Source organism: Aythya fuligula, chromosome 2 (genome assembly GCF_009819795.1).
Source record: "Aythya fuligula isolate bAytFul2 chromosome 2, bAytFul2.pri, whole genome shotgun sequence".
NCBI classification, from domain to species: domain Eukaryota; kingdom Metazoa; phylum Chordata; class Aves; order Anseriformes; family Anatidae; genus Aythya; species Aythya fuligula.
In genome coordinates, this window is record NC_045560.1 from 2,162,792 (window position 1) to 2,187,421 (window position 24,630).

At 46.0% G+C, this 24,630-nt stretch overlaps 1 protein-coding gene across 2 annotated transcripts in view; it reads left to right on the plus strand.

Moving 5' to 3' along the window:
• The first annotated feature begins 318 nt into the window (after positions 1-318).
• The window catches only part of ALS2CL (ALS2 C-terminal like), a 44,022-nt gene continuing 19,710 nt past the window's right edge, over positions 319-24,630 (plus strand). Inside the window, exons 1-8 of one of the 2 annotated variants that reach the window (XM_032183341.1) lie at positions 319-362; positions 17,838-17,946; positions 18,754-18,946; positions 20,748-20,813; positions 21,495-21,660; positions 22,101-22,229; positions 22,553-22,672; positions 24,461-24,537. In XM_032183341.1, the coding sequence (XP_032039232.1) occupies positions 360-362; positions 17,838-17,946; positions 18,754-18,946; positions 20,748-20,813; positions 21,495-21,660; positions 22,101-22,229; positions 22,553-22,672; positions 24,461-24,537 (863 nt within the window). In that variant the 5' untranslated portion in view covers positions 319-359. Of the gene's footprint in view, positions 363-7,476; positions 7,538-17,837; positions 17,947-18,753; positions 18,947-20,747; positions 20,814-21,494; positions 21,661-22,100; positions 22,230-22,552; positions 22,673-24,460; positions 24,538-24,630 lie in introns of those variants that run through there. The other variant, XM_032183342.1, reaches the window with a different exon arrangement.

Consider the following 24,630-nt stretch of genomic DNA (forward strand, 5'->3'; position numbering starts at 1 on the left):
GGCAAACAGAGGAGCAGCCCCAGCGCCTGCCAACGGGGAGCAGCAATCGTGTTGCCCGCCCCTGGCTGCCATTTCCCTTTAAATGCCCTAAAAAGCCATCCCAGTGTTGAGTTGCTTGCTGAAATGTTAATGTGGAGGCTTGCCAAGGGCTGGCAGCCCTCCAGGGGTTTCCATGTCTACCAAGAATGTTTTGCGGTGCACCTTGGGAGAGGAACATTACTTCCTTGATTTTTTTTTTTTTTTTCCTTTCCTCTTAAAATGAGTAAATAAAGCAGCTGAAAAGTTAGAGCAGGCAGTTTTCATCACCCGGATCGGCTTTCCACCCACATGGCTGTGTGTCCTGGCTGACGGCTCAACCCATGGTAAGCCGGTGGGGCTTTTTGCTCAGGTGACGCTTGGAGGTGGGAGATGCTGCCGAGGTAGTCTTGTGGGATGCTGTGGTCCTGTTGTTAAATATTTGGCTCTGTGCTGTGATGAAGGTCAGGTGATTACAGCTTTGGAAGCAGGTTGATGTTCAGTGTCTTTCTTCAGGGTTTGGTGTTAGAGTATTTCATAGGGTTGGGAGAAGATGCATCCACATTTAAGACAGGACAGTTTAAGGAAGCTGAATTCAGAAAATCCTGCCATTTCTGCCTCTGTAAAACAGGAACATTACCAATTTTGTTGCTGCACAGAGACAAATATTCACAAAGTCATCCGGGCGTGTACGGCAGGATCAGGGCTTACTGGTACGATTCACCACCATGCTGTTAGACAAGGTGTCTTTGTTTCCTCAGCACTGTGTATCTGCCTGTTGGACTTCTGTGGGTGATGTGCCATGAAGTTGTAGGTGGTTTCCAGCCCAGTGAGACAGGACTGTGCTATCCCCATTGAGGCACTGAAGGGAGAAGACAAATGTGGCCATCTTAGTGGTATGGAAAGGTTGCTCCAAGGCAAGGAGAAGGCCACAGAAGAAAGGCCACCTGCTCCTGGTCTGCTCTGCCTCTTGGGGTGGTTTTGTAGTGAGTCATTGCTTTTACTGCAAAGGTGGGTTGCTGATGGGTCTGGTCTGTGCTGCTGTCCCATGAGGGTTTGGGGAACCGGGAGGGATAGGAGTGGGGGAATGAGTGGGCCAAGTCTTGCTTTGCTCTTCTGATTTGCTCTTGTGCTGGCTACCCCTTGTCATCTGCTCTTATGCTGCCTGTGTCTGCAGGCAGGATAAGCCCTTCCTAACCCTCCCAAATGAGAGGGTGGCTTTGTCAGGTGGTACAGATAAAACCCAGCAGGGTGATAAGCGTGGGTCTTGGCCATGAGTCAGAAACATCTCGTGCATTGGGAAAGAAAATGTAATTGATTTCTGCTCTACACCCTCCTTCAGTGAGGCTCTCGTGTACCCGTGTACCCTTGCTCCTCTTTCGTGTCCCCACGTGCCAGCCGCCTCTGGATATTGGGTTCCTCTGATCCACCGACGGCCTGCATGTGACAGAGCTTGCCCAGGAGTGGGAGGAAGGTCCCAGCGTTGCAACTGGGCTTGTGACACTGAGCTGAGAGCATTTGGGGGAGCCCTGGTAGAAGTCACCATCCTCCTCTATGGCCAAGCAATGGAGTCCCCAAAAGGGCTGCAGCCCCAAAGAACTCATGAAATGTGCTTGCTTACCTCACTGGCGCCACTTCTCTGCTCCAATTCAGACAAATTCCATCTTATTTTAAAAACCTGAAGGGTTATAGTCATTCTGCTACCATGGAAGAGCAATGCAACACTTTTTTAGTGCTGTACAGTTTTCTGAAAGCTCACCATCCAGCCACTGAAAGGCTCCCAGTTTCAGCTACCTTTGCCCAAAAGTAGCAGTTTTGAGCTGAAAGATGACAGCTTGGTGGTGATGCCATAGGAATGTAGGCCTCTTTTGGCCAGTTTTCCTGTTTTCTGGCTTCCTGCATGTATGTCAGCTCCTATGTAACAGGCTGACTGCCAGAGGCCAGTGTTTGTTTTCCTCTGTAGCAAAGCCTTTGGCTGGACAAGCTACTACAGAGCAACAAATAGTTTTGAATTGCAAGTCACATTTTATTCCTGTAAGTAAGTGGGCATCATGGGTTTGTTTATATAAGTCTTCATTGTTTCTGTGTTTGTTTTTATAGAAAAGTAACCATCAAATAGAGTTCTCGTGCCTCTCAGCCTGGCCAGCTGGCACTTTAGAAGGTAGCTGTTCTATGGACAGGAATTTCTGATCTCTTTTGTTCTGTGGAGTGAGAATTAGAATTGCTTTAATGACCGGTAAGCACATTAGTCACATAACTTCATGTGGTATGGTGTCTCAAGTGCACTTGAGCTTGTCTTGGATATGATGAGGAGCTTGGTGCAACTGCTGAGGTGCCCCTGGTCTTCCCAAAGTGTCTGCAAACCATCTGGGCATCCCAAGGTCCTGAGAGCAATGCAGCAGCCTGACTTTTTGGCCAGATACAGGCATCCTGATGGGCCCCAATGAGGCAGGTACCACAGGTCTCATGGAGGGAGGTGCACCTTGACGTGGTAACCATTGCCACCGAGGCCATCTGGTTGTCCTGCCTTCGCAGGCTCATCTTCTACCCCGTGTGGGATGGAGGGAAATGGGATCAGTTGGTGCAGCTTGGGACCAGCTGCTGAACAGTTCCAGCACCACCTTGCTGCAGGTGGAGTTTGTCCAATGGGGTAAGGAACTGGTACAGCTTGACTAACAGGCACAAGGAGGCTAATGCATGTTATTCTTGGACACTTTTTGGTCCTTCAGTCAAGATCAATGTTTATTCCATTATGCTGATTATGCTCCTTTTATTTCCCCCCCCCCTTCCAGCTCTTTCTTACCCTAAAAAGAACCAAGTTGGTGAAGGCAGTTCAACTTAAACTGAAATGTGTAGATCAGGTATACTTCCAGGGATCAATTCTCTTGACTCTCCAAGCTGAGAGCCTGTGTGAGACCAACACCGTCACATTTAGTCTGAACCTGAGCCCCATCCAGCAAACAATGAGACTGGAAGTTGTAGAAAGAGTTAGCCCCATAACTCTTCATGGGGCTTTTCTACCCGAGGAAAGATCTCAGTGTGGAATATATGATTATTATTTTTTTAATGTTTGTGTCTTTTCTTCTTATGCTTGTTCTGTGCTGGTCGTGCTCCTGGCCAGTCTTGTCTTCGAGTACGTCCGTGGTCTCCTCTGATGGTCGGCTCCATCTCGAGTAAACATGAATACAGATGCCCACATGTGACTGCGTGTTACCTGAATTCCCACGTGCGAGCAAAGCACTCCTTGTGCAAGCTAGAAAACTTCTAAAAGTGTTTGATTGTTGTACTGGGTTGCTAGTGAATCGTTGCTCAGATGTAGAAAACATGTCTGTACTCATTGTCGATCCCAGTTCTGTACCTTGTTTTCTAACCACTCCTGCCTTGCATACCTCTCTCACCCTTTAGGGGAAAAAAAACTTGTGTTGACTCAGTGAAAAGAACCAGGACAAGTTTGATAATCAAGAAGGTTGTGAAAGTCCTTTTGCATGAGATATAAATAATTACACACATCTAGCTACTGTTTCCACGTGTAGTTTCTCAACAGCGTGCACAAATACCATGTTTCTGGGCTTGCAAGGCACAGGAGTGAGAGTACATGCGTGTGTCTGAAATCCAGCTCTACATCAGTCTCCTGGGTGAGTGAATTAGCAAAATGCAGCTCGTTGCTCCTTGTTGGGGTGGGTGTTGTGTCAGATCTGACTAAGGTAGAGCAGATCCAATGCGGTCCCAGCAGCTACGACTGCCTTTGTCCCTGCCAAAGCCTCAGACGGTCCCAGGGCATGCCTGCAGCAAGGCGACAGACACATCGAGTTGGTGCTGGCTGGGAATACAGGCCTGGTGCCATCTGAGCCTTGTATTACATCTTTAATCTCTCAACTCTTCTTGCTTTGATGTTAACGTTCATCTGCAACTCTTAGGATGCATTGGGAAGTGGTCAAAACTGCTGATTTTTTTCTAAAACAGCTTTTTGGAAGGAGAGGTAAAATGCTTGATGCTGAGACTTATACTAGGGGAATCTATCTTTCATTTGGGGGGAAAAATGTTTTTTCACATCTTAAAGCAGCCTTTGCCCAAGGGTAAGCAGGAGCTGAGTGCCACTGTGAGAACTGGAGGCTGCAGACTCCTTGCTGCTGCTCTGGGGCATGCTTCAGTAACCCTGTATCGGAGCTGGCAGAGTCAAGGATATTCTTGTTAACAGGGTGAGTCATAAGGCAGCTATTTCCAGCATGGTTGGTTCTTGTAACATGGGCTGGTATTGCCGTGGTGATAGAAAGATGTGCTGGCCAGCAGCGCTGACTCAGTATCACAGCCCCAGAACTCGGGAATGTGCCCAGTTTCTGTAGAGGAACAGGGGCTATAAATAGGCTTTGCTTAAAACCAAACCAAAACGACAGTGACAACAAAACCCCTCCTCGATGGAAAATGCCACTCATTTCAAGGAGGCATTATTTGAAGGACAGGAGAGGTTTTTTCTCAGCAGTTGTAAGCTGGGGGGAGATTTGTTGAAAAAGCCCATTTCCACGGTTAAAAACCCAAACACAAGGTGCAAGGTGAACTTCTCTTAGTTTTATTGATCAAAGCCAGTTCTGTATTTTAATTGCCACAAGTGCAATTAATTATCTGTGCAAATTGCCACAGATAGCTGAATGCCAGCTTAGATAATCTTAGAGGTCTTTTCCAACCTAAATGATTCTGTAACCCTATGATCTATTTAAGGGTAGACCTGGATCTCTCGGAGATGGCACACTTGGTGCTACTGCACTGCAGCTCTCTCCCCTGATCCCTTGAGTGATGTTTGGTCTCATTCCTAGAGATGGTTTTAAGCCTGGCTTTAATCAGCACTCCCCAGAGTGATGCCTGTGAGTGCAAGAAACAAAGATTTAGAACTGTGGTCAAGCAGAGGAGCAAAATATAACGCCTGAAGCAGCTGTCGCTGCTGGCTGGAGACAAAGGAATGCTGGTGGCATCCCCAACGCTCCCACTGGAAATGATAGCACGCGCTTTGTATTTGAGATCTGCGGCTGCTGATAGCCAGAGACAATTTCATTAATAACAATCTGGTTAGATAATGGAACTAGACCTGATGGGGAAGATTTTTAAAGGCTTCTGTGGAAAGCCACTGGTTTTATTTAATAAAAATTGTTGGTAGAAGAGGCTGCACAGAACTCCAGGTGTGTACTCCTTTTGTCAAAATGAGAAAGCTCCGGCTTTCTATGTGTCCCTGATTTTTATTTTTATTTTTCCCCAAGCGAAGGTCTCTTAAGTCTACCTTTTATTTTTTAAAAAGTTAAAAACAGATCTGTGGACTGCACAGATGACAACTTGCCTTTTCCACACCCAGGGAGGATGTCTCAGAGCTGAAGTGGAGAGAGGCAAATGTCAGAGCTTGGGGCCTCTGCTGCAGTCCTATGGGGTTAGAGCTGAGAACCAGCCTGCAGGTCTCAGACTGAATGTGACATTTTTGCCAGCTCTGTGCATTTCAGGGAAACTAGTTGAATGGCTAGAAACAGGATCCTCATAGGAAATGTGAGCAAAAGAAAGAGATGTCCAAAAGCAAATTGTCATACCCCTCTGTCAGCAGTTTCTAGCGTTACCAAGCTAGAGTCAAAAGCACCAAAAAAAACATGAATTCAAGACACACCTGACCAAGTTGTGAAGCTCAGCTTGACAGGTCTAAATGAACTCAATGGGTTGAACCTGAAGGTCTTAGCCATGCAGTGGGCTCTCCATTGTCCTGGCATGGAGCACAGCTCCTGGGCTTTTCACACAGTGCTGCTGGGGTTCTGGGGGTCTCCAGTCTGTGTGCTTGGTGAGAAAGTGCTCAGCAATGCCGTCTCTGAAACCCTCTTTGGAGGGCAGTCATGATCATAAGCACCATCAGGGAGAAATCTTCATTTATACGGGATCTGGAGGCTGGAAAATCCTCCTGAGCTCAAGCACCTGTGGAAAGACCTTGGAAAGATTTGAGGCTCAAGTGGTCTTGAATGGTGAGGTGCCCACCTGGTGGGTGAGCACTTCCTCAGGATGTGGGAAATCTGATTTCATTCCCAACCTTGGACTGGCAGGGAAAGGTCTGTCATGGTGCTGGAGCCTTGGTCACCAGCTCTCTGCTGTCTCAGCTCGTAGAGCAGGTAGGAGCCTGGTGCTGAGCTCATTGCTCACTCATCCTTTCCATTCCCTTGGCCGCATCCTTCCCTGGTATGTATCATTCCCTGCTTCATATGGGGCTTATTGCTCTGCCTGCCCCTGTTGTGCAGTCTAATTTAGACGGTGAGTTATGGGCACATCCCATCCAAAAAAGACCCGGGAGTCTGGGAAAGCAGGAAGGAAGCCAACACCATAGAAGAACCTCTCTGAACAAAAGGTGATCAAGGCACCTCTTGTCCCCTGCTCCACCCTGCGCATTCTCACTCTATGAAGCCGACTTGTCCTCATCCCTCTGCCCGCAGTGAGTGCCACAAGCTTGGAGAAGTCCTTGAGGTCATGTAGCCAGGGAGGAGGCGAGCCGCTGAGTCGGAAGATGTCTGAGGGCCTGGGGAAGAATGGGGCTTTGTTCGTGCTCTGAAGCAGAAGGGGAGGGCGCAGGGCTGCGGACTTAATTTTTCCTGGTGCACAGAGTGAGTATGTGGCGGGGGCTGCAGCTTTGCCAAAACGTCTTTGACAAAACATTTGTGGGGATTTGCTAATTGTGGATCGATTGGAAAAACATAGGGGGAGTGTGCTGTAGGAGAGCTCCTATAGGTGGGCTAGTCAGGACACTCAGTTATTTGTTTTTTGTTTTTTTTTGTATATTTATTTTTTGCTTAATAAATGAAGGGGGAAATTATTGCTGCTGGCTGAGGGGTAGCAGAGGACAGGCTGCATGCACCACATGCATCACATGCAGCCTGTCACACGCTGTCAGCAGCAGGCTCTGAATGGCAGGAAACGTCCCGTTTCCCAGGGCTTCCGCCTGCCTTCTGTGGGCTCCAGCAAGTGCAGAAGTTGTGAGAGGAGAGAGACCGGCAGAACGAGGAGAAACGCAGAGAAGCTTCACTCGGCAAACAGCTATGGAAATGCATTGTAGGTGAAAAGGGATCAAAGCCGAGCACTGCCACTCCACACAGAAAATAATATATATATATATATATATATATACATATATATATATATATATATACTGTTGTTTTCAATTGCAATTTCCTGTGTTTTTAACTTTTCTTTCAACACGTGCCGCAAGAGCATATCTCTCAATCTTTTTTTTTTTTCTTCTTTAAGAAAAAGAGTGAATAACAAGTAATTGCTGTAGAAACCCCATTTACGCGGGTTTCGTAACTGTCTCTCCGGGCCCTGTGGGTGTCTCAGTTAATGAACAGGCCCAGATTTGTGTTTCAGCAGAGGAGGCGGCTGGACGTGGGAGGGAGCGGTGGGAGGGGAGAGCGGCAGCTCTGGGAGCTGTGGGTATTTCAGGACTCAAGAGCTTGGAGGAGCTGCTGCCGTAGCACTTAGCACAGGGAAGTTGTAATTGGCCGTCTTATGTGAGGTACGTTGCTCTACGCGCTGGTTATTTTTGGGTTTCGCGACCCGTGTTCGTTGGTCGGTTGTGTTCCCATTAATCCCGAGGCTCAGTTTCGCGTGTAGCATAGGAAGGGTGTGAGATCAGCTGTAGCAGGCTGAAGGGGACTGCTGACAGTGATGTCTTGTGGATAAAACTCCTGAAGCAGTGTAAAGCTTGGGAGTATTTTCTGAAAGCAGAAATCATACCTGTGCAGGTCAACACAGGTGTGGAGTGCATTTTCCTGGAGTGCAAAATGCACGTGCATGCACGCCGTGCTTCATCTGTCCACATTGGCTTAAAGGAGGTGCAACATCTTTAAGTATTTAATTCCTAGGATGATCCTGCGCCATAAAATCCTCTTATTGCTCTCATCTTGCATCTTCAAGAAAGAGATGCTGGAATAGCACATGCATGTGGGATCCCTGTCCTGCAGGCAGCTGTCCTGTCCCCTGTGTTGGGGCTCCCTCCTGATTTTAGGGAGGGATTTTCCACCTGTGTCAGGTGAGCAGGCAGCCTCTGCTGGCAATGTGAGCCTGATGAAGCAAGGCTGGAAATAGAGCGTTCACGCTGGGTTTGCACAGCTTGCCTGGCAGAGTAAAGAAACCAATACCCAGCTAATTAGTCACGGCGAGAGAGGCTGATAAGCTCGCCTGGGTTTCTGCAAGGGAGGGAAGCAGTCGAAAGCTTGCAGGTGGTTTAGGTGTTAAGTGAAAAGTCTGGGTCAAAGGCCCAATTATAGGGGAATGATAACACTTCAGGTTTTTTAAAAGGACCAAACAACTAGGTGTTTAGAGCCAGAAGAGGAGGAGCTGCAGTTCATGGGAGGGATTGTTGTTTTTAAGCTATAACTTGGTTTAATTTGGACCTGAACCAAAGCTGTGTCTCTTTGTCCGTGGAAATTTCCTATGGCCTGGAAGCTTCCTCAACCTTGCAGCTGCTTCCTCGACTTCATTTTTGTCATTACTGCAATGACTTCAACTCTCAATGAGCTGCAAGACAAGATTTTTGAGGATTTGTGAGGAAAATAGGCAGAATTGTCTGTCAAGACCTTGCTTTCAATTTAGTAGGGCCTTTTGGAGGCAAAATATGTAAGCACATTTTAGAGGGATAAGATCAATTTGGGTCCATAAGCAGATACTAGGGACCAGTAGGGTTTGTACCCTTTGAAGATCCTTAATTCAACAGCTGGTTATTTGGGGAATACAAGGGGAATGGACCTCAGAAAAAGGCCAAGCTCACGTTTGTTGCTCTTACTGCCAGACGAGCTGGGCCCCTGTCCTGACCTGGCCGGGCATTGTTTACATTCTTGTTCAATTGGAAGAGGCTCATGCAAAGCACTCGGGGCTCAACAAACAGGAATTTTATTGTGAAACAGTTTTGCCAGGACTTCTGACCAGCTCTTCAGGTCATCAAAAGACCTGGGCTTTGGCACTCAAAGCGCCTCAGTGAGCTGTGGCGTCTTGGAATGATGATCAGAGGTTAGGGAGTGCTGGTGACTCTGTGCAGGTCTGTCCTGCCTTCGCTGGCTTGTAATTTGTCCTCCAAGAGCACCTGAAGGCTTTGATTAAGCACTGGGAACTTCCTACTGCACTGACTCTTTGGTAAAGGCCTTGAGCTCTAGAGACAGGAGGAGGAAAAATTTGGCAGCTGCTCAGTCGGGCTTGGTGTAAATGTTCCTGGCTGGGAGACAGCTTAAGGAATCCAAACAGAGAACAGAGAACGACTGAGTGCAGGGATGACACTAATCCAGGCAAGTCTTTTTTTTTCCTCTTCCTTTGTACGGGCTTCAGCCCTGCCCTGTTTCTGGCATGTATCGGGGATGCCGTGCTAAAGGCTTTGTGTCTTCAGGCTTTCCTTGGGCTACTTGCTAGGGCAGATCTGGGAGGCCCTGAAAGTGGCATTTCATTGTGACACCTCGATATCTTTTGAGTATTATGCCTCGAGCATAAGCAAATGGACTCGATGATCCTTATGGGTCCCTTCCAACTCAGAATACTCTACGAAATGTGTCTGAGATGGGAGGGGAGAGGGCAGCCCTAGGATGGATCTGGACCCTCCATTGTGAATATCTGGTGAAGTCAGCTATCTCACAGGTGACTGCTGTAACAATTTTGTGATGGTCCCATCTTTTAGCACAGAGGAAATGAAAGCTTCTCTCGTCCTACTTAATTTCTGGAGGTCCTGAGTGGAGGGGATGGAGCAGGGTGGTGGTGTTACTGTACATTGAGCTCCATCTCGTCCATGAAGCAATTGTCCCGTCAGCTCTCCCATTGTCCCAAGGGACACTGCTGTGATATCCTTTGTGCCTCTGGGTTGTTTTAAAGGCTGTAATTCCAGCTCATGCTCTGAGTCTGACTCAGAACTGCTTTGATATAGATGCTAACATATTCTGAAAGTCAGATGTGTAGCACCTGTGTCATTTCTCTTGCTTTTTGAGGCCCATTTGCTTTTGAAAAGCAGAGTTGGCATGTGGGGAGTATAGGGCCAAGTAAAAAGGAGCTCCTGTTCCCAAAGCTGTGACACAAAATTGTACAAAATTTCCTATAATATTCTTGTTCCAATGGTCAATTATTGAGTTCACTCTTTTCATGATCTCCTTTCCTTAGGTGCCCCTAGACAACCTGCAGCTAGGTCACATCTGGCTTGGAGTTTCATTTAACACCTCCAAGTCATTTTGTGTTGCATATCAGTTGCAGGGTCAGAATAGCTCTGCTTCCACTTGCGAATGCTGCTTGCAAACGATAATGATAACGGGAAGTACAGGATCATAAGGGATTAAACCACTAAATAAACATCTCACCTGTATGCCTTATCATACTTGCCTCACTATTTACAGCAGTTAAGTGATATCCTCTAATTGTGGTGAGAGTGATCTAGCCTTAGCTGCCAACGCGTAAAATGTCCTATTGGAACTAACTGTTTAATTCTGTAGCTAGTGAACAGACCAGGCATGCCCAAAGGTCCCTTCATCTCACTTAGGCTGAATAAAATTGAACTTCTTGTGTGACTCCTATCTATGTTGATTAAAAAGGGGGTCTGAGGTGGGTAGCTCAGCCCTTGGATAGCCAGCAAGGGCAGATGGGTTTTGTCTTTTTGAGGTCAACTATAGTTTTCTGTTTGTTTTTATTGGTATGGGGAGTGAGCTCTCTAAGGGAGAGACATGAACTCCCAGTTCAGGTTTGGGGAAGAAAGGGAAAAAATAAAGTTGGGTATGTTAATGTGTTTTTTTTAAGGGGGTTTTGCATTCCCTGTTTTTGGGGAAAAAAAAAAAAAAAGAGAGAGAGAAGCACGCTCACTCATGGCTTCCTCTTTTTCCTGTTTTGAAGATTGGCAAAGACAAAAGTCCAAAGAGGAGAAGAAAAAAACAAAACAAACAGAAAAGCCTTCTGCTTGGGCTGAAAAATGAATTACTAACATTTCTGCAGAGAGTACTGATACATTGTTTGACTTAAGCTCCTGGCTGCACGCTGTTATCCTAAATCTGCTGAAATTTTAACTTAGTCTGTGTTTTTACTACCTTGCATTGTTTCATCTCTTATTCCCTGAGGTCCTACCATGTAGTGGACCAACAAATGGTTTTATGGCTGGTGCATAAAATCAGCAGTATCAAGTCAGGCTACCTCACCCCTGATAGAGCAGAACATCGTGTCTGGAGAACAACACAAAAAACTGGAAAGGGCTGTGGTAATACTTCCTCCGTATGTGCTTACCTCCTCAGGGACTTCCTGGGCTGGAGCTGATGTCTTTGTTTTTATTAGCTTTTAATTGATTTTTCCTCCATGGACTTGTCCAGCTGCTTTTGAATGCACGTATAAGACACTCGTAGCAACAACAGACTCTTGTGGCAGTGAGTTCCACAGTTTAATTAGAGGTGGTAAGTGAGGTTGGACATCCTGCTGATTATCCTGAGCTGGCCCCATCGTTTGAGGGCAGAGGAGGTTGTGCTGTGGTCCTAACGTATCTTGTGTGGTCTAGCTCTGTGGCAACCTGGACCACTAACTTGAGGGTCTCGTCCTTGGGGAGAGTCTTGATGGGTCTGTTCCTTTTCTTGTGTTTTCAAATGATGTCATGAACCGTGCCTACCTTTTCTTATGGTTATTCTGCTCAACAGTTTTGCCTGGTTAAGAAAAGTTTGAACCAGACCCTCTAGTTCCTTCGCACTCAAGCTTCTGCTGGCATCTGCACATTCCCTGTATTCTGAGCTAAAGTCTAATCTAAATAACTACTACCTCTTTTGTTCTCCCCCTCCTTTCAATGCTAAGGGCTGTCCTGGGATTTGGGGCTGTATTGTCTTTCTGCCCTATTTATTCCCAATTATTTCTTGTACATTGTCTGTTTTTGGTGGCTATGAGGTGGCTCCAGTAAGTTGGTTGCTAATTCATCCTGGGGCTTGACAAGACAGTCTGAACGGGAGCATTCACTCCAGAGTGTTGGTGTTGGTTAAACAAAGCTTGGAACTGTTTTTCCACACGACAAAATGGTCTTTGTGCTGGCCTGAATGCAGACTCAGCTGGAGCGTGACACGTGAGGGGAGATGTTGTTTGGAAATATAATTAGCTGCATGAGGAACTTGGTCCTTAGAGAAAAGTAGAAAAGGTTAGGATTGAAAGAGGAGCAATGTCTCAGCACGGGACACCAGAGTTTCCTCCCATGGCCCAAGGAGCTCCTGAATTTATGGACTCTGAGCTGACGCTGCTAATGAAAGAGGATATCCCATTCTGCTTGTGGGCATGTTTATATGCTGTTACATTAAATAAAGCTGGGGAACTGATTTAGGCTAAAAACTCATCTGGCACATAAGGATAGGTCCAAGTTCAAACAAAGTTTTCCTTCATTCTCCTTACATTAAGATGAACCCTTATGATAATCCATTTTTTCCCCTTCAAAAATATATTTTTTTTCTGCTCATGGTGACACAGGCATTGAGCCAAATGAAAGGAGGAAACATACATAGGTCTATGTTCATTTCAGTTTAAGGTCCCTGTACTTATCGCAAAGCATCACTGTGATGTGACAGAAAGCGTTGATCTGTAATAACTCAATGTGACAAACTCACTGGCAGATTTTGTGCAGAACTCTATGGTATTCTACTCTGTGATGTGCATCCTGTAGAGCTATACACTGAAAAAAAAAAAAAAAAAAAAGTACTCTGGAAAAGTATAATTATCATGCAAAGGAAAAGTGAGTTGTTACAAATGGGAAAGGAATTGTGTGTCCTGGGCTCCTAGAAGACTTTGAAGGTTTGAAAGTCCCAGCAAGCTTTTTGCTTTCAGGTGCTTCAGGCTGCAATCTGCTGCTAAATGGAAGGGCATTTACCAGTCTAAGTTTAAGTGCTCATTGCATCCTCAGAGGGATTTAGTAGCTTTACTGACAAGTAACACCATTACCAGCATGAGAGAAAGTACAGACTGAAAGGTGATATCTGGAGAAGAGTATAGGGTTTACTCTGATGGAGAAATATCTTTAGTACCTGTTGTCTTCACTTTAGGCTGCTTTTATATGCTTCTAGACTACAGCTTGAATTACTGCAGCTTTATCCCTGGACGTGCTCTGTAGCATGATGGTACATCTTGAGCTACATGGCCATAACTTGACTGCCTCTCAAAGGACAAGAAAGGGAAAACTTGTCCTGTTTGAGGAGTGGATGTGACAAAGCATGAGACAGGCCTTATTTCTGAGGCTGTTGGTAGTAGAAAGATCAGGAACTGCAAAGACGGAGGAGACTGAAAGGGCTTCAGTGGTGCAATGTCCCTTAGGAAGGCTGATGCAGGGAAAGAGAAGAGTTCACTGGGAGGGACTACAGCAAATGTGGTCATGGCTTTTACATCCCAGGCAGGTCAGTATTACAGTGCCCTGAGTGCTCCCTAAATCTGGCATTGCTCTTGCCATGTTTCTCCTGAGAAGTCTTTGTTTTTATGGACTGTTTTTATAGACTGATAAGATTAACTTTAATGTAGAAGGGGATTCACAAGAGGAAGATGGAAAATGAACAGTCCCTGTATGAAGATCCATTTTTTTTCCTTACTGAGGAGGAGATGATTGGATTGTCTGGCTGGATGTGTTTCCAGGACACACTTTGTGCCATGTCTCACATTAAGGGGCTTTCCAGGCTTTTTTCATGGTGGAACAGCTGCTTCAGAGCAACAGACCCCACAAAGCTGAAAACGAAGCTCAGCAGTTCACCAAAATGTCTTTTTGCTTGGTTTCCTAACCGTTCCACCAATTTCCTCCAACTGGGTGTAACTTCCTGTTGTGGCTCCTCAAGAGATGTGCTTTGCTGTTGCAATGTACAGTTTTGGACAGACACTGCTGAGGACAAATGCTCCTCCAGATGATCCAGGCTGCTCAGTCTGTTGGATGCTTGGGAACTGCTTATGCTCCCATTAGCTTCTCCATCGCCCTTTGTTCTGCCCCCGTCATCATGCATGGCAGACAGGCCAAGAACATGACAGGCCTCAGAGGTCCAGCGACTCCCACAGATGATGTTTCTCAAGGCCTTTCTTGTTTCTGAGTGAATACTGCTGCTTGTGTTCCTTCTCTGACTGCAGACATGACTTTCCTGTACCTTCATTTAGGCAGAGGGAACAGAAATTTTTCTATTCTGGAAAATGTTTTCCTAGAGATCTCACCATTCCTCGTGGGAGCCTGAAGCAGGCGGGTGGCTGAGTTTTGCCTAGCAGGCCCTACAGAGACTTTTGGGGATCTCCATCCTATCTGGAGACTTTCTGACTTCTTCATGTAAAACCAGCAGCTGTCATGCTGTGCACAGCAGGCAGACCCTTCCTTAGGGACGCATAACCTGCAGTTCTGGCTGAGGGGTGCACTGACTGTGTAGACCTGGAGACCCCACCAACAGCAGAGCCATGCATGAAGATCAGAATAAAACCTCCTGAATGAGCTTCACCGAAGCTCTGCTCAAGCTTGCCCTGCCCCTCCTCGAACACAGAATTACAAAAACCCAGGCAGGGGGAAAGAAGAAGACAGTGTGACAGCCGGGTCCCAACACCCAGCACCGCTGCACTTGTTCAGTTTTCAGGCGTGCAGACATGCAGTGTGACCTCTGAATACCCCAGACCGTCCTGATTGTTTCCTTTGCACCCTGTGGCTGAGTCAACGTTGGTTTTGTTCACAAGGTGACGAGCTTAAAATCCCCTCTGTCTGACTGAGCTGGAATACGTGTGCAAGTGCTGTTTTACAGAGCTGATGGGGAAAGCCTGGAAGTGATGTCTGAGACTCGTGCTTACCTTATTGGGTGAGGGGATGTGGCAACTTAGGTCTTTTTGTGGTGCCAGAAGGGCTGTTTTGAAACCTGACTGGTGCCAGTACAGTCAGGTACACTGGGTGTCTGTACAGTGCTGCTGTTGTTGGGGTTTCTCAGCCCATGTACTGCATCACAGGGATGCTTTGGGGATGTCCCAATAAAGTCTGAGCTCAGGACTTCATGGGTGATCGGCCATGGGATTTGCAGGTAGGCTGGGAGGAGCAGCTCATGGTTGGAAGGAGCAATGCTGCATCCAGACCAGTAGGTGTCCCAGACACCTGCTAGGACTTCCCCGGTCCTTTCAGTACAGAAATAACCAGATTAGCCTTAGGTTGGGGCAGTGATGTTCCTTTGGTGTTGCGCCTGTGCTCCTCAGCCCCCTGGCCATGGGCTATCCTGGCTGGTGGAGCAAAGCCGTGGGTATCTGCACCCTTGCTTTGAGACATGCAGCTTGCATTAAGCCACCTGTATGTGGTGGTTGGGTTTTTTTCTTTGCCCATTTTGATACGAGAAGAGTTTGGGAAAGTCTTTCTGAGGCGGTCATCTACCACCCATTCTTTTTGTTCAGCCCAGATTAAAATCTTTTCTTGCAGAACTAAAGGACCAGATAGAGAACAAGCTCCTCCTACAACAGTTATCTTCCCTCCCTCTCCCCCTCTTCCCCACACTAAAAAAAAAAAAAAAAAAAAAAAAAAGAGAGAGAGAGAGAAAGCAGTCAGGCATAAAAAATATGAAAACCCACCAGACAGTTACTCAGTGATCCTAATAAGTGATCCTACCACCCCCACTGCCTGCCTACTGTTCTGCTGAAGCATTTGAAAGTGCAATGCTGTCACTTATCCAACCTGATTCTTTTTCCCTGATTAAGCAAGCTACTCACACTTAGAAATTCACAACAAGCTTGAACGCTCTCAAGTACCTTTGAGAAACAACTTTATCTTTGTGTCTACAAGACAGGGTGATTAGCGGTGGTGGAAAATAAACTTTACTATCTGCCCTGTCCTCCTGGTGCTGTGGGGTGAGGGCTGTCTGGCTGCTGCTTTGTTTTGCTTTTTTTCCTGGTTCAGTTGCTCTCTCTGGGAGGGGTGAGGAGGAGCCTGGATTCCAGCGTTTTGACCTGGTTGCATGCACAGAGCTTTCCTCTGGGACGATTCAGCAATGTTGCTGCAAAAAATAGCCTTACGGTCACGGGGAGCTTGATATATGAAAACTTGCACACTAATAAGATTATGGAATTTTTTAATGCTTCCCATTTTTCAGACAAATGAAATTTAAGAGGCAGTATTTATGAAGGAGAAAATACTGTTGTTCATCTATGTAGTATGTAGCTGTGTTTGGACCTGAGCAACCACTTAAAACCAAGCCACTTAACCATCTAAATTACAAAATGTCCCTTATTCTATGGTGCTGTATCACCCCCAGCTCTGGGATGACAAGGAAAGGGAGCTCCTGAACAGGGTTTGGTGAGTTTAGAGAGCTCAAATGCTTGTGTAGCAATGAACCCAGCCTCCAAGAAGCTTAGAAAATGAGACACTCCCACCTAACTTAGTCACCCGGGGAAATTTTTATAGCCCGTGATGAGATATTCAAGGTATTTCTTCCCATGAAGTGTAAATAGTAGGCTTAGGCTTAGACGTCTGACTTCTGGACATCTCAACACGAGGAGAATGAGTCTTGTCTGCTATCTACAGAAATCAGGGTAGAGGCTTAGGATGCCTTAGAGTATCCTGCCAGCAGACAGCCTGAGTTTAACTCTTGCTGGGGACAGTGCAAATATGCTAGTTACATCTCTATCAGTAAATAAATTAGGTCTGGCTCCATAGCCAAGTGGTTACAGCATAACCTATGAGTAGCTGAGATCTCCTCACCTCCCCAACCTGCGTGGCTACGTGCAAGCTGCCTGTTTCAAATGGTCCCTTGGCCATGTCTGAGCATTGTCTGGGACTGTGCTAGTTGGCACACCTCAGAACTGTGCCAAAGTCTGCCACCAATTTAGCAATCTTCGCAGCATGATGCCAACACTCATTTCCTTGCTGTTTTGGGTCTAGCCTTTGAGCCTGCACTCCAGCCAGGCCAAGGATAAAAGTGGACAGACCATACGCAGTCCCTTCATTTTGCTGTTTTGCTTCACAAAGCTGAATGAGTCTGAGTTGTGTGTTATTTCTCTCGGTTAGTATCAGCTGTCTCCGCCCATAGTATTTTCACCACCTGGGCTTTTTCCAGATTAGTCTCTCATGACGTGCTATTAGCTGGCTGGTACGCACTTCCTCTGATACATTTCTTTTGGGAGGTGAGGCTAGGAAGGAGGAAGCTGCCGAAGCTACTGGAGTGTGCTCACATGGGTTTGTTGATTTTTTTTTTTCTTTTTTTTTCTTTTTTTCTCAGCACTTCAGTTGAAGTGCTGCCCACTTCCACTTTAGGCAAGCTGTCCCTGTTGACACTGGAGTTGTGACATACGACCAGCAGTGCAGTGTCCTGCTCAGGAAGGAGTAACACCAGACTTCTGTTCCTCCAGAGGGCTGGATGCTTTGCAATGGCTGGCAGGGCTTTGCAGCTCCGTATGATAGCTTACGATGCCAAAAGGTGCAAGCTGAGGCATGCAGGCAGAAAATTGGTGAGAGACGGGAAGAGATGCTCTGCTTCATCTTTTGTGCGACCTCAGGGATTTCCCTTTGGGAGACTGAATCTGGCACTAAGCAAGATTAACACACACCGAGAAGTTTAGGGTCATCTCGGCCACATGGAGAAGCATCGTGGTTGATATGAGAAATTCTTCAGCTGGGGCATCAGGGAAATGGGTTGTAGTCTCAGTGGTCTTCTGTGACACCACCTCATCTCTCTTGAGCTGTCGGGTTTCTGTTTCCTCTTCTAATATTTGTAAATGCTTTTTGAGGACAGCAATTACATCTGCGTGTGAATGCTGCTGAGAGCAGGGAAGGCTCAATGTTTGCAACGAGCACCGAAGCCATCAGTAGATGGATAGCCTTGCAGGGACTTCACGTGTGCCTTTTGTGTTGTATCCAGGACATGTGTGCAGCTGAAGCTACTGCATCGTTGCTCCATGCGGAAGAAAACTTCTCGGCGTGCCTGGCACGGATAGATGCCCTCGTCTTCAAGCCTCTGCTCCAGGCAGGTAGGTTGGAGAAGATTAGTTCTTTGCCTCTAGATCTTCCCTTGGGTCACTGGCACACCTATGAAGGGAGTTATACCTGAAACCTGATGGCTGAGGGCTTGCTGGGGGCAACCTTTCATGCAAGGCGAGGACTGTGATTCCTGTTGGTTTTAGAGGTTAATCCAATTTCTGAGCAGTATAATTTCCAAGGCTTTTTTTCCAGCATGACACATGGAAATCCAGAATGCTTCTTGCATATGTATGACCCCTGAACTGTGCCCGTTCTGCCTCTCTGCTCTTGGTCTCTGCTCATGCCCATCTTTGAAGGTGAAACTTGCGGGTGCAGGTTCTAAGCTGGCAGTAAATCAGAGCAGCTTCACTGAAATAACAAATCCATAAATATTCACAAGCTTGTCTGGCCAAAAGTGGTGAGACTGGATTAGGCCCCTAGGCTGTTTCCCTCCTATGCCATCTTTCCTTTTTGGTCTGTCCTCCAAGGAGACTGGGAGCAGACCTTTGGGCCAGGGGCAAAAACTCCCCCAATTTTCCTCTGATGCTCGTGTCTGAGCCCTGCAGGCTGTCGTGACCACATGCCCCACAAGAATGGAGAGGAGACGGCCTCAGAATGGATAACCCGTGCAATTACTGACAAGGGCCCAACCCTAAATAATCATCATCACCTTCCTCATTGGAATTATTTTCCTATACGAATATATGTACTTCACACTGACAAATTGGGCTGATTACTTGGTGTGGGCAATGTGGGCACAAGATTCCCTGGATTTAAGGCTTTTTGATGGCCTTTTTTTCCCTCTTTCTGCCTTAAAGAGCCTAGTGACCAGAAAGGAAAGGAGAACTTTAAGCTCTTCCTGCTCCTGAATGATCGGTTTCAAGCTCTCTGGAACCTCACGGAGGAGAATTCCCGGATAGTGAAGCAAAAATGCAGCACTTCGGAGTCATTCTGCATCCAGGATATTTACATTGTCTGGAAAGGAGACCTGTTTCTAAGCCTCTACATCCAGTAAGTACAGAAGTATTCTGGAGTAAGAATAAGGTACTGAATTTATCAACTAACTCTGCCAGCCATGGTAAGTTAGTGCAAAAGGGATGCATTTAATATGCTCGATTGTGTTCATTAGTGTTCAGTCATCAGGTCAGAGAAGGGACTGTATTCAGTATCTTTGCAGAACATCTAATAAGTAGTCTTTTTTATATTGGCTTGTATTTGATTTGGCTTTTAAGAGGTAGGATTTGTCTTGCGAGTACATATATTGTATTATTTTTTTTAAATTCATGTTACAAATGGGAAGAAGACCAATAGGAAAACCTGTGCCTGGGGGACTTCTGAGAGCAAAGGCTGAGTTGTCACAGGAATAGGAAGGTTTACATGAGAAGGTTTAAAGGACTGATGGGGGGATGAGGAAAGAGAGATGTCACCAGACACAGTTCATATTACCTGTTTGTGACATGTTTATTTGGTTTTGGCAAGGGAAATGATAGCAAATGATGGATGTAGCATGATATGAAAAACATACTGCCCCATAGCTGTTCCTACAATTAATTACATGTCTGCTCCCCATCTGTCTGCAATGCAAAGTAAATGTTTGCCAAAGCCACTGGAGTGTGTGTAACCTGTGTGTTGATGTCCTACCATGACAAACAGGCTATGGGCACCTGAGGTGACGTAAAGATCAGATGATGTTTGGTCCTTCGTTCATCTCAAATACTGCCAAGCTCTTCTTAGATGGGCTGGTACCATCTGGGTGGTTTGGCACCCACACAGGACTGGGAGATGGACATTCTGGCTCTTGGAGATAGTTGTTCATCTAGTAGTCTTGGTTTTGTATATGGGTACGCAGATGGAGGGAGGAGGAAGGACTATTTTTTGTTTTGTTTTCACTTTGACAGCATCATTTTGGGAAGTGATGCACTACAAACTTTGCCTTTATGTGAACAGGCGTTGGCGCTGAGTATGTTCGTTTGGAGCCTGATTCAGTGAATTAGAATTGGTTTGTCTTAAAAAGGCACAAAAGAGATGAAAACTTGTGTTGAGGTTTCAGCCGGTGAAAAGGAGGAGCTTATCTGAAGATCTCTTTTCCCCTCATTTTGAAATTAACTGTTTTTGTTGGATGTCCTAAAAAAAAAAAAAAAAAAAAAAAAAAAAAAAATGCTGGTTCCTACCCACTGCTGCTGACTCACTCTGTGCAAACTTAATGTCTCATCCTTCCTGCAGTGATATAGGAGTAAACAAAGCCCCTGCTTAGGGTTCTGAAAATCAGTAGTAAATACTGAAAATGTAATCAATGATAATTAGACTGAACAGAATATCTGATTTATCTGAAACCACTACTGGAAGAAAACATGGTATTTGCTGACAAAATACAGCTCGATCTCCCTCTAGTGTGAGTTCAGATACATTGACATGAACGCTTTGACTTGAATTTGCCACCAGTAATGTAGGCCTGATAGATTTACTTCGAGCAGCAGAAATTCATACATCTGAAGTTGATCTCTTACAGTCAGCCTTTGTAGATTGGCTTTCCAGGGCTTTTTGCACAACTTATGCTTGTGCTAAAAGCTGGGAAGACTTAAAGCTCCTAAGACACTGCTAGTGCAAAGTCAATGAGAAATTTAAGCCACTGAGGACAAAAAGGATACAAGCCGAGGTGGGAGGTCCAGTAGCTGTGTCTTTGCCTCCCTTGAAAATGTGGACCTGACATATTTTCAAATGATCTTATTCCTTCTGTCATTTAAACCTCATAGCTAACATGCATCTTTAACTCAACTCATGTTCGTGTGTGTGTGTTTTTTCTTGCCAACAGATATTTCGTCACTTTTGCCAACTATGTTGTAGTCCATGGCTTTGAACACGCCACAAAGAGCAAAAGGTCAGTGAAAAATGCGTATTTAAAAGGCTGATAGGAACACAGTGATACTGTATGGGTTAAGACACTAAACAGGCATGAGCAGCACTGCACCTTGCATCTCTGTGTTGTGGTGTAGCTGACTCTCCTCTGAACTGACCAGAGCAGCTGCTGAAAGGTTTCCCCTGCTGATCTCCCTCCATCTCCTTTGTAGTAGGCACAACTCAGACATTTGGGAAAGAGGAATCCAATAAATCTGGGAGTTCAGGAAAGGAGTGGGACCTGAGGATTTTGTGGGAACCTGGCAGGGAATTTCCACTGCTGGTTCCGGATATTGTCAGAGTCTCATGGAAAACAGCAAATGAAAGCATGAGAGCAGGGCATGAGAGGATTTATAATCACTATATCTGAGTCATTCAGTGCACAAACCATCATGGAAGTTATGCCATATTCCATGCATCTGTGGGTGTGATTTGTATTTGCAAGAGCAGCTGGGCCAGAGACGGAACAAATGAAGCTTTTTTCCTCATTGTCCTATTTTGGTGTGTTTGGTGTGCAAACATTTGCACTATATTATCTCCTGCTCTTTGAAATCTTTTAATATCTTTTCTGGGAGTGAGGTAGCTTGTAGTGCTTGGAAAGCAGAGTAGCAGCAGTTTGTAGAAGGACTGGTTGCTGAGCCTTTCTTAATTTGTCACCTTGCAGCGAAGCCTGGAAGCACCACAAGACAGTACTGAAACAATTCCTCACGGACTTCACCTCTGAGACCTCCATGTCACTGGCCTTATACACTGTCCTTCACAAACCGATCCGGGACCACATCGAGCAATATATAATGCTCCTCACCAAGCTGAATGAGGTTCTCAAAGAGGTAGGGGCTTTTGTGTGATGTTACTTATCTGGCTCATGTTAACAACTTATGGAGAACTTGAGGGGCTTTGTGGTGGTGGGAGGGAATTCAAAGCAGGCTGGAAGGAAAATGTTTTCCAGTGGACAGCCAAAGTGGTGCTAACCAGCACTGGTGGAGCACAGTCCACCTGAAGGTCCCAAAGCAATGAAGAGAGGATCCTCTAGCATAGTCCGAACTACTCGTCATAGAGAGGAGCTGCAAGGGTCAACTAACTGACCTAAGGCTGCACACTTCTGCTGGCGGCAGGGATAATGTTAGAGCTGGAAGGGTTTGGAGGATTAACCTTCATTAGTCCTTCGAATTCGGAGCTGCTGAGGGTTTTGTGTAGCTGTAGCCCCAAGAGTAGATGCCCTGCATACCCATGCCTGAAGCATTGATCGAGTCCTGCCTTCCTTTATCAGGGCTCTGAAAAGGACGTAGTTACCAGCGCTGTCAAGGAATATGTGAAGCTGGAGTCCTTCATCAGCCAAGTCCTGGATGAAGCTTGTTTTACCAAGACCTTGTGGAAATCCTTGGGCTACAAATTCACAGTGAGTCACAGATACATTGTGTATATTGGCAAGGGGCTCCTTGGGAGGTCTGCTTATCCATGGAGAAAATTTCATATGGATCAGGCATCTGGGGCTTCACTTGGAAACCAGCAGGGCAATGTGGAAACCTTGAAGAAACATTATGACCGCTCACTGCTTTAGAAGTTGAACACTGTGTCCAGTTCTGCTGTCACTGCCAGCTTGTGCCAAGAGGTATTTGGCCTCTGCAGGAACTGTTGGCTTGAGTTGGATGTCCTCTTCTAACTTTGGTGTTCCCTGATGCTCTTGTTCCACAACCTTGACCTTTGTGGTGCTTTTTGCAGGATATGCTGTGTGTTCCTGAAAGGAGGCTGCTGGAGGATAGCAGAAATCTTCCCATCTCTGCCAGCACAAATCGATCAGACAGGATCTTGCTCTTTGATGATGTCCTTGTCTTAATTCAGGTAAATTTTCCAGCCTTTCAGGGGGATTGGAAGGGCCGCAGAGATAAATGACACTAAAATTAATGTTCTTGTAATGTTGAAAGTGCAGCAGAGCTTGGCTATGTTGAAAACCTTATCTTGGATCCATGCACCTGTGGTTTGCAGTGGAGAATAAGAGAAGAAAGCTTAGTGGTGTAGGAATAGAGAAATATCCACATATCTATTTTTACAGTAATTGTGTACTATCTAACCACCACAGACACCTTTATAATAACCCAAGCCCATGCCTGTGTCTAGATCTGTTGATTTTTGTCCTTGCTCATTCAAAGGAGTCCTGATGGGTCAAAACTCTCACACTTCAAATACTTGAGCATAGGACTAAATACCAAGTTCTGTGGCTGACTCTGCTAGTGGCATATGTGCAGAAGCTATAGGTATTCTTGGGGCTTTTTCAGGGATTTGGGGCCAGGGTGTGGAGCAGTCAGGGAGTGTCTACAGCCACGGATGAGCACACAGCACTTGTTCAAAGTTGTTCTGCGGTATGTTAACAAAGTCCAGCTTGGCTTGATCTTACTGACTGCACCTGTAATCTAGTCTGGCTCTCCTCACACGCACCTCACTCTGCTTTCCCTTTAGTGATGTGCCAGTGCCCCAGGTGCCTAAACACATGACTGCCGTGTGAGCTGATACATCCCACAGCCTCCTTCAAACACGGGCCCTTGTGATAATGCCGGGCAGCTTGGCTGCCAGGGCCTAGGCCTCAGGAAATGGAGTAGTGATTATCTTGTTCAGCTCTACGTAGCAGGTTTCTTAGCTCTGCAGTGATCTTGCTGTGAGCAAATCCCCCCAGGCTCCCTTTGCAGTCAGGGGAGAGGAGCACGCGCTGCCTGGGTGCGGTTCTTCTGGCCTGTTTTAGGTGCCAAAACTGGGATGAGTTGAATCATGCCCTCAACTCCATTGGCCCCTGGGATGAGAGCCCAGGGTAACCGTCTGACGGGGAGATATCTACATTGTAGACATCTCTGTTCAGCCAACGGTTTCCACCCACTGCGTCTCATCTGCTGCTGTGACTGTTACTGGGGCATGTGGAGACATAACTGAACTGGGATTGAACTGGTTATCTTGGGATGCTGATGAGAGCTCTGGTGTTGGGAATCCCATCCTTCATTTTTTCCCCAAATCTGGTAGATACATCAGTGATTAGCTCATGGTGAACTCCATGGTGCCAGTACCCAACCTGGTTCAACTACATCCTTACAGACCAAGGCTGTAATGTAGGTACCCAGACTTTAGACAGTGAAGGGGCATGTAATATTTAAACACAGTCTTTAGCTATTTTTTCAACTATTTCTTATTTTTGTTGCATTCTTGATTAAAGTGGTAACTCTTTAAATGTCCTCATAGGCCACTCTGTGGCTGTGTCATTGAGTCCAGATCCTAGATAAGCAGAATTAGAGCATGCCTTGTGACAGGGATGATTTGGGAGCATTTCCATTCAATAGGGAAGAAACTCTACTAGAGATGAATACATTCTAAAAGGTGTCTTGAAACAAAAGGTCTGTTTCTGTCAGTGGTAGAGCTGTGGATTTATGGACCGCTACTTTAAAGTGATAAACTGAGAATGTTTTTCCTTCTCCTACATTTTTTCAGTCTCTGAGATCCGTCATCATAGTATGAGATAGATAGATGAACTATGAAAGAGGGAATTTACTGTGCTGCCTATCTTGCTCTGCTGTTCAATGGATTAACACAGCAAGGGCAAAGTGTAGGGGTTTACATCAACATAACATCTTCTCCCTTTTATTCCAGGGAAACAGCTTTCAGAGCTTTGATCTGAAGCTTGTGTGGGTAGATGAAAACTGCAGGGAGAAATCAACTCCAGGACTGTAAGTAAAAAATCTCCTCTTGGAGGTGTGGGGGGAAGTTTTCAACTTAATTACTTGATTGTGGAACTGAGATAATGGTTCAAAACTCTGTCT